Genomic DNA, 9,694 nt, shown 5'->3' with positions numbered 1-9,694 from the left:
AGTTTTTGAAGCCTCTTAGTGGAATACGAACTCTGAAATAAAAGAAAAGAAAAAAACTTTTACCGACTAAATTCCACTATTTAATATTTATTCGCGACAGATACGTATACGCTTTGAAACAAGACACTGATGAAGCCTGCACGTCGTAGGCGAACTACGTATCTGTTGCAAATAAATATTAAATAGTGGAATTCAATCGAAAAGTTTTTTCTTTCTTTGATTTCAGATTTCAATTGTCATTTTCTTCACTTGCTGTTACTCACAATTGTACAAGAAAAGCAAAAAGCGAAGAAAAGCAGTTTATTTAAGCATGTAGGTATAGTGGTGTACAGAATCAAAAATACTAGTGAGTTGATTTTTCCAAATAAATTTGTACAAATTCCAAACAAATTCTGCGCATCAATAGATGCTCTTTTCAATCAATAGATACTAGAGCTTAGAAATGTTATATGAAAAATAGGAAGTAAACGTTGCCCGGTAGAAATTTTGTAGGATTTGTTTTCGTTAGTGATATTTTAAAGGACAGATGTCTTATGTCATGTATCATGTTTTAATAAATAAATCAAAAAAAGACAAGCACTGGGAATCATATCGATCGTATTTCCCATTCTCAAGCATGTTAATGGCGCAGCTTTGGCACTATTTTTCGACCTCATCTTGTTATCCTAACCCTCTAACATTGTAAAAACGATGCGATCAAGCTAATGACTATCTTTTCATGAAAGTACATTCAAAAGAAGCTTAAGTTTTGATTTTCATGCAAAAATAATTATCTGAAGGAGCGCTAGCTAAGAAATAGTTCCATTTTTCGTTTTCATATCTAATGCTCTATTCAGTAATTTTTTTCTAATTCAGATATATTGCAAAATTGAAGCCAAGCAAACCAATAGTAAAATTTTGAGATCAATCATTTTGTTGTCGATATCCTTTTTCTTCAAACGCGAAATATAATAATAATTTTTCTGAACTCTTGTTTTTCAAAGATGCTAACTTTTGATTGCATGGTATTAATATCAAAATATCAAAAAATCTGCTATGAACAAATACTTCATATTCTCAATTCAAAACAAGTTTCGTATGTGGCTATGAAGCCCGAAAGTTAAGGCCGTCTGTAGACCCGTTAGAGGGTTAATTTCTAATTTTCTATACATATTCATTCAAGTCTGTAAAAATTATCTTTTGTGTTTACATTATTTTTCTACAAATATTATAAAACTAAATAAGGTGTTCATCAAGTAACATAAATGACGCTTACATGTATTTACGCACCCAAGGAAAGACCCAAGGATTTTAAGGAATACGGAACGGATATTTAAAAATATAGTCTAATATAACATCTATACATCTACAATTAAGTTCCTGAGAAATTAAATAATGATTATTGTGGCAGTAGAAAGGCCAGGTCACGCCGCTAGGTGGATTAATTCGGGTTTTTAAAGTACTTATCCCACCGATACAGTCACGCCATTCCCTGACACCGTTCTAAGCTTCCACGGTCGTCTTGGTTCTATGTTCAGTTCTGTGGAAATGATCTTGCAAGCCACACCCTCAGGTAAGTACATGTATGGTAGAAACTGAACACTCAAACACTTTAACTCCATTCTACCGAAGTAACCAATAAGCATTATCAATGCTATTCAAATGCAAGCCAATAAGTATGATAATAAGTGACCTTAAGTGCTACTTAAAAACTATTTTGACAAAATATACGACTACTTTACTGCTAAACTTCTTCTAGTTCTTTTTCTACTGACAAAAAGTATTTGACTAGAATTTCAGATACTAATGCAATGTGCAGTAAAAATGTCAGAAATGCCAATATGCGGTTGATTTACTGCTTATGATAATGCTTACAGGTTACCTAGGTTACGTTGGATCCTGCTTCAAAGAACTTCCACAATGGAGCAATGGGTCAAGCTTACGCACCGGTTTTACCATCGGAAAATCGGCCAGCAATGGACAATTTATTATCAAAACCGCAGAGGTGCCTCTTCAACATCTAACCTACCAACGACTGCCTTCTGAGAAGCGGTGGCCCTTTGAGCGAAGGGATAATTTGTGCATTTGGCTAGCGCAGACTGAGCAAGCTCCCAGCATCGAAACCGATCATTGCGTGAAACATTCAGGGTGCGTCCATAAATTATACGACCTGAAAAACTAAGAATGAAAAACATAGACCCAGCTCAGGCGTTAGTTTAAATCTCAGTTAGGAGAGGCTGTTAAAGTCAATAAGAGTCGTATCACTATCCTCGAAATTGAGCACTCTAGCACTCTAGCAGCTACAGTTCTCCATGAAGCGTCGCTTGGCACTTTTTTTTTGACGCGAAAGAATCCGCGCAGGGGAGAAGGAAGGTTCAAATTGGTAAAGGGGTGCGCTTCTCTTGCATTTGGAACGACAGCAATTGTACAAGTGGCTGGATTTCTGAAAGGGGAACAAGGTGGCCATTAACAAGTGGGAGGTTCAAAAACGTAAAAAAGGCTTTGTGTCGGTTTGTAGGAATTGTGATAGATTTACAAGTGTCTGGGTGACAACTGAAAGGGAACTAACAAAGGATGTAGACACATTCAAATGAAGAAAAAAGGTTTTGTTTCTTCCATTATGAAAACTTTCGTTACAGTAACAGATATACAAGTGACTGAAGGAGACCCCGAGTAAGATCGGGCATTTAGCTAGTAGTAATATAAAACGGCTCTTTCGTGAGAGCGGCTCTGAACCGTTAATTTACTGCTGCGAAATTAAGGGTTCATGGTTAACGGTTCGTTTGTTCGCCAAGTTGACAGTACGGTTCAAGCCTGGCGAAAGCATTCATCAAACGCAACACTTAGCAATATATTTGGGCCATTGCAAATTGTCTGTCTGTCTGTCTGTCTGTCCGGTTGTCTGGCTGTCCTGTCTGTCTGCCTGTCCCATCTGTCTATCTGTCTGTCTGTCCCGTCAGTCTGTCTGTCCCGTCTGTCTGTCTGTCCCGTCTGTCTGTCTGTCCCGTCTGTCTATCTGTCCCGTCTGTCTGTATATCCCGACTGTCTGTTCATTCCGTCTGTCTGTCTGTCTGTCCCTTCTGTCTGTTTGTCCCGTCTGTCGATCTGTCCGGTTTGTCTATCTGTCCCGCGTATATGTCTATTTCGTCTGTCGGTCTGTCCCGTCTGTCTGTCTCATCTGTCTATCTGTTCTGTCTGTCTATCACGTCTATCTGTCCTGTCTGTCTTTCTGACTGTCTGTCTTTCTGACTATCTGTCCCGTCTGTCTGTCTGTTCCGTCTGTCTGTCCCGTCTGTCTTACTGTCCCGTTTGTCTGTTGTTCCCGTATGTCTGTCTAACCGGCTGTCTGTCTGTCTGTCCCATTTATCTGTCTGCCCCGTCTATCTGTCTATCCCATCTGTCTGTTTGGCCCGTCTGTCTCTCTGTCTGTCTGTCTCGTCTGTCTGTCTGTCACGTCTGTCGGTATGTCCCGTCTGTCTGTTGTTCCCGTTTGTCTGTCTAACCGGTTGTCTGTCTGTCCCATCGGTCTATCTGTCTGTCCCATCGGACTATCTGTCTATCCCATCAGTCTATCTGTCTGTCCCATCTGTCCCATTTGTCGGCCTGTCCCGTCTGTCTTACTATCCCGTCTGTCTGTCTAACCGCCCAAGCAACACAGCTTGTTATAGAATAGTATAACATTACATACATCAGCACTTCTCTATTACCAGAAAAGCGCAAAAAATTGAAGTCTGATGAAACAACAATTGAAAGAAGTATGTATCAGGTTATTTCATACCATTTTAAAACATTATTATAGCATAAGCTACAACTTGTTCTTCCAGTAGTTGAAATTTAGTAATGGAGATATAATAAAAAAAGGAAAGGAATCAGATTCATTGCCAGTTCGCAGTTATTCAGATACACGTGGTTTTGTGGCTAAATAGACTATCGTTACCAGCTCATCAATAGAGTGAGAACTCTGGTGAACTTTAGTTTGCTTGCGACTGTACGACAAAACACATCTTTACTTCAGACTTTCATACACCGCAGAACGATGGCTAGCGGAAAACTTGCAATTCTCAGCGTATCAGATAAAGCCGGTTTATTGGAGTTTGCAGTAGGGCTCAATCAACTCGGGCTGAAATTGGTAGCAAGCGATGGTACAGCCAAAACTATTCGAGACCATGGATTGCCTGTCCGTGACGTATCGGATATTACGGGCGCCCCAGAGATGCTAGGTGGTCGAGTGAAAACACTTCATCCCGCCGTACATGCGGGTATCCTTGCTCGCATCACCGATGCTGATATGAATGACATGAAGCGTCAAAATTTTGAACTGGTACAGATCGTAGTGTGTAATCTGTACCCCTTTGGGTTAACGGTTTCCAAGGCTGACGTGACAGTAGCAGATGCAGTAGAAAACATAGATTTTGGGGGTGTCACACTACTGCGAGCAGCGGCAAAGAATCATAATCGTGTAACAGTTTTGTGTGATCCCTCAGATTACGGTAAGGTTCTCGCAGAAATTAAACATAATGGCGACACCACAGAGAATACTCGGCAAATGTTGGCTTTGAAGGCTTTTGCACATACGGCGGAATATGACAATCTTATTTCCGATTACTTCCGTAAGCAGTACTCGTCCGGTGTATCCCAACTCAATCTTCGTTATGGTATGAATCCACATCAAAAACCTGCACAGATCTTCAACATCTTTGGAAATCTTCCGTTGAGATTTCTGAATGCGACTCCTGGTTACATTAATCTTTGTGATGCCTTAAATGGCTGGCAACTGGTACGTGAACTGAAGAAGTCGCTGGGACTACCAGCAGCAACAAGTTTTAAACATGTTTTCCCTGCTGGGGCTGCTGTTGGCGTAGCTCTGACGCTGGATCAAGCAAAACTGTGCATGGTCGATGATCTGTTTGACAGTTTAACTCCACTAGCAACAGCCTACGCACGTGCGCGTGGTGCTGATCGTATGTCGTCGTTTGGAGATTTTGTAGCACTCTCGGACACGTGTGACTTGGTTACATTTGGTGTGACATTTCCCGTGAAGTATCGGATGGAATTATTGCCCCGGGTTACACCGAAGAAGCATTGGATCTTTTGAAAAAGAAAAAGAACGGCGCTTACTGTGTTCTCCAGATTGATCCAACTTTTGAACCGTTCAGTTCAATTGAAAAGAAAACTATTTTCGGACTGCAAATGGAACAACGTCGTAATGACGCCGTCATTAACAGAGCGTTGTTTACAAACATTGTTACAAGTAATAAAAATTGTCCGGATGATGCAGTTCGCGATCTTATAGTAGCAACGATTTCCCTAAAGTACACTCAGAGTAACTCTGTGTGTTACGCCAAGGATGGACAAGTGATCGGCATTGGTGCTGGCCAACAGTCTCGTATTCACTGTACTCGATTGGCTGGTGATAAAGCAGACAACTGGTGGCTCCGACAATACCCTCGTGTGACATCAATGCGATTTAAGAAAGGTGTCAAGCGTGCGGAGATTTCCAACGCCATCGACAACTACGTGAACGGAACGGTCGGCAAGGATATGCCTTTAGCGCAGTTCAAAGCCATGTATGAAGAGGTTCCCGAATTTTTAACATCGGATGACCGTCAATCGTGGGCGAAACAGTTGAACGGCGTTTCGCTGGGATCGGATGCATTTTTCCCATTCAGAGACAACGTGGATCGGGCCAGGTTGAGCGGTGTTTCATTTATCGCTAGTCCGTCTGGCTCGACGAACGATGCAGGAGTTATCGACGCCTGCAACGAGCACGGCATCGTCATGGTACATACGAATTTGCGATTGTTCCACCATTAAAAGTAAATTTAAATATACAGATGTAATCATTTTTAAGTGTTTTTTATTGTAAGCTTATGCTGAATACCCGTTTTAGAAAATAAGTGGAACGTCATATCAATGTAAAAATATTTACAGAAACGTTGGTCTTGCAAAAATTATTTTGTAAATACCTACCTACATATCTATGTTTTCATGTGATTATTTTGTTATAATGCAAATTTGTTGCTATGAAGGATGTTGTGGCGTTAAACCTGAAGAGGACTGAATAAACAAGAATGTTCCCTTTACCAAAAAAACGTACTGAAGTCTTCTTTCGCCATGCAAGAGAAGAAATAAAAAAACTTTGTGTTGACATGTTGACAAAAACAAACATTATTCATTTTATATGAGCTGTCAAATAAATCCATGTTATCACAAAACAACTCAAAACCTTAATAATAACGACACATGTTTTCAAAGTACGTTTATAGTACTCTTAAACGACTACTTTCCCTGAAGATTATTTTCTACTGTGTTACCTGACTCACTGCGAATATGCGTTGTATTCGCGGGATCGTGTTGGTTCGAAAGGTTTCGAAAAATATCGCCCTCGTGTCGAAAATATCGTTAATTTTGATCACTAAAAATAACGTACTTAAACGTTATATTTCATGTGCCAGTAGTACGCAATAATTGTGTTGTGAAACTGAATTGGTATTTTAGCAACTTTTTTCAAATTAAATGCAATAACAAAAGCACAACTTATAAAAAATTGTTTGTTATCGATATTAACTGCATATGCGTTATAAACGAATAAAACATATGGTTACGTTTTATTTCAATAATACGCATATTCGCAATGAGTCAGGTAAAACAGTAGCTTGTTTTGTGTGTTACTTGGGCGGTTTTCTGTCTCTCTGTCCCATCTATCTATCTGTCTGTCTGTCGTTTCTGTCTGTTTGTCCCGTCTGTCTATCAGTCTGACTGTCCCGTCTGTCGGTCTGTCCCGTCTGTCTGTCTGTTCCGTCTATAGGTCTATTTCGTCTGTCTATCTGTTCCGTCGGTCTGTCCCGTCTATCTGTTTGTCCCGTCTGTTTGACTGTCTATCTGTACCGTCTGTCTGTCCCGTCTGTTTGTCGTTCCCGTCTGTCTGTCTATCCCGTCGGTCTTTCACGTTTGTCTGTCTGTTCCGTCTGTCCCGTTTGTCTGTTTGTCCCTTCTGTCTGTCTGTCTCATCTATCTATCTGGCAGCCAGATAGAATTTCTATACGTCTATACGTCTATTTCGTCTGTCGGTCTGACGGACGTCTATCTGTTGCATTTGTGTGTCTGACGCGTCTATCTATTTGTCCTGTCTTTCTGTCCCGTCTGTTTGTCTGTCTTGTCTGTCTGTTTGTCCCATCTGGCAGTATGTCCCGTCTATCCGTTTGTCACGTATGTTTGTCTGTCTGTCTGTCTCTGTACCGTCTGTCTGTCCCGTTTGTCTGTCTGTTCCGTCTGTCTGTTCCGTCTGTCTGTCCCGTCTGTCTGTCTATCCCGTCTGTCTGTTTGTCCCGTCTGTGTGCCTGTCCCATCTGTCTAACTGTCTATTTCGTCTGTCTATCTGTCCCGTCTGTCTGTCTATCCCGTCTGTCTGTCTGTCTTTCACGTTTGTTTGTCTGTCCCATCTGTCTATCTGGTCTGTTTGTCTGTCTGTATGATAACAAGACAATCGAGAAGCAGTATTTTCCAACGGAGTGATAGGTTGATTGTTTCCTGAAGCCACTACCAAGCATCTCATCGCTGCGTGCGCAGAATGATTTGCAAAGGCCATTCATGCTGTGAATTGCTAAACAAACTTTGCAGGCCAGTTTGCCAGTATGCCAGTAGGCCAGTATGCCTGTTTCAAAATCCGGTAATGCATGTTTTCACTCAAAATGTTTCAGAAAATTGGATTTACTTGGTACCAGTCTAGCAGATGGTTCAACATAAATAGAACTTCAGCAAAATTAACTTAAAGATAAGCTGTCAACCTGGACCACTGGACCAAAATTTCGGCTTCACTCAAATTGCAGTTGGTATTTTCCTATGTCATTGTGCCACTTTATCAATCATTGGGGATGAAATCAGTTTGTCTGTTTGTCCCGTCTGGGAGTATGTCCCATCTAACTGTTTGTCCCATCTGGCTGCCTGTCCCGTCTATCCGTTTGTCCCGTCTGTTTGTCTGTCTGTGCCGTCTGTCTGTCTGTCTGAATTGATCCTGGCCAGAAGGTTTACAAAAAATAAATAGTTCATGACTAAACAGAAAATCAGCTTTAGCCTAAAATCAAAAGAAGCACGGATAATGAAACAGCATGGCGCTCTTAAGTTTACTTAGGACTTGATTCATAGTACTACAGAAATTTGTTATACTAATATTTAAAATGAAACGAAAGATATATTTTTCCCAACTTAAGCTAGTGTCATTTTATTCCAACTGTTAGCGTAGACAAAATATTTTCCAGCAACATACGTCTCGTATGCCAACATTCGCCGCTAACACGTCGATTGATTTATTACCCTAGAGAGTGCCACCACGCGCCAACGAATTCATTAATCGTAATTTAGTACGCCTTTGCGAGGAGGAGCCCCCCGTTTGGTTTCATTGGTTGCAATGACTGTACGATAAAAAGTGCGGCCACCACCGGAACGATACAGATATTAGCTTCCCCCTTGGCTCGTGCAGGGGTTGTCGATACTCGAATATAAACATGAGCCTAATAATGATAGGCAGCCAACGAAAGCAAAAAAAACATGGATCGCAAAAGTTTATTTCCACGCAATTTTATCGTTCACTGCTGTGTTGGCTGTCAATACGTCGTCGGCAGCCAGCACCCATCTTTGAAGAGCCGGCTAGAAGAAGGGTTCGAATCATATGCGGAAGGAGTCGAAAAGGCTTCAGTTAGATTACGATGCCATTTAAACTCTGTATGGCTTTCTGCAGAAACTGAGAAGATGTTTACGGTTTGAGTGCCAGGGGGCGAGTGGTATCGGCATTTGAAGCTGCTATAACATCAATCACCCGGGCTGTTTGTGTGTGTGTGCAAATGTATGTTTGTGTGTACGCACACTTCTGTCTGAGCATACGACTTGAAGACAGACAATCCAGTCGGACGAAAGCCGATGCTTGGAGCCGTTTTATGGCCACGTATCGAGGACCCCAGGCAAGACTTGGCAGTGACAGTGCAGGTCAGGCGTCGGTATGTCTAGAAAGGACCTTCCTCCTTCGCACCCGTCGTCAGCCTTCAATCCAGTCCGGTCACATCTATACCATTGCATTATCCTTATTCAGGGCATGCTTTCCGGATCTTGGGACTCTTCCAAGTGGCTTGATGGTAAAACATTATGCACGGATTTGCCTCGTGTGTTGAGATTTCACACGAGCGAATTGTTGGCTTTACGCGGTGCCATTCCGTTCCGCCCTATTTCATACTGTGTCGCTTTACGATTATGTGGAGGAATTGGGTCTGCAGGGAAGATGTAGAAATGATTGTCGTAATTTGCCAAATCACTGTAGCGCATTACAGAGGAACGAAAATAACCACAATCAACGGACAAAAAGCACGGTTAAAAAATCCGTCTGCAGACCTTTTCATCCCAAATAAATTGTGCCGAATTAGACAATAAATTACGCCACCTAACCAACCAACTGCTGCCACTGCTTCTGCTGTAGACTGTGTCAATCACTGCAAGATAAATCAATCTCTTCCGGATCAACAAACGCTCGAGGCAAACAACGCTGGCTCGTGCAGACAGTCAGGCTCGGATGGAACCGGCTGGCAATCATGCCGACAAACCGAGAGCCAATGAAGAAGCAAAACAAGAAAACACTCCGAGCCGAAAGGAGGGAAGCAAAAATTCAATAATATGAGAAAACAGCATTTAATTTTAATTTAAAATGCCAATCTGCATGCGGAGCGCC

At 41.6% G+C, this 9,694-nt stretch overlaps 1 protein-coding gene across 1 annotated transcript; it reads left to right on the top strand.

Moving 5' to 3' along the window:
• Window positions 1-3,870: 3,870 nt before the first annotated feature.
• On the top strand, window positions 3,871-5,801 carry LOC128737310 (bifunctional purine biosynthesis protein ATIC-like). The gene is given in 2 exon segments (XM_053831925.1): window positions 3,871-5,005; window positions 5,008-5,801. Coding segments are annotated over 2 exon segments (1,776 nt in total). The 5' UTR covers window positions 3,871-4,015; the 3' UTR covers window positions 5,794-5,801.
• Window positions 5,802-9,694: the final 3,893 nt, after the last annotated feature.

The sequence above is a fragment of the Sabethes cyaneus genome, chromosome 2 (genome assembly GCF_943734655.1).
Source record: "Sabethes cyaneus chromosome 2, idSabCyanKW18_F2, whole genome shotgun sequence".
In the NCBI taxonomy this organism is placed as follows: domain Eukaryota; kingdom Metazoa; phylum Arthropoda; class Insecta; order Diptera; family Culicidae; genus Sabethes; species Sabethes cyaneus.
The sequence above is the reverse complement of the archived record's forward strand: the minus strand, read 5'-3'. Positions and strand labels throughout refer to the sequence as shown.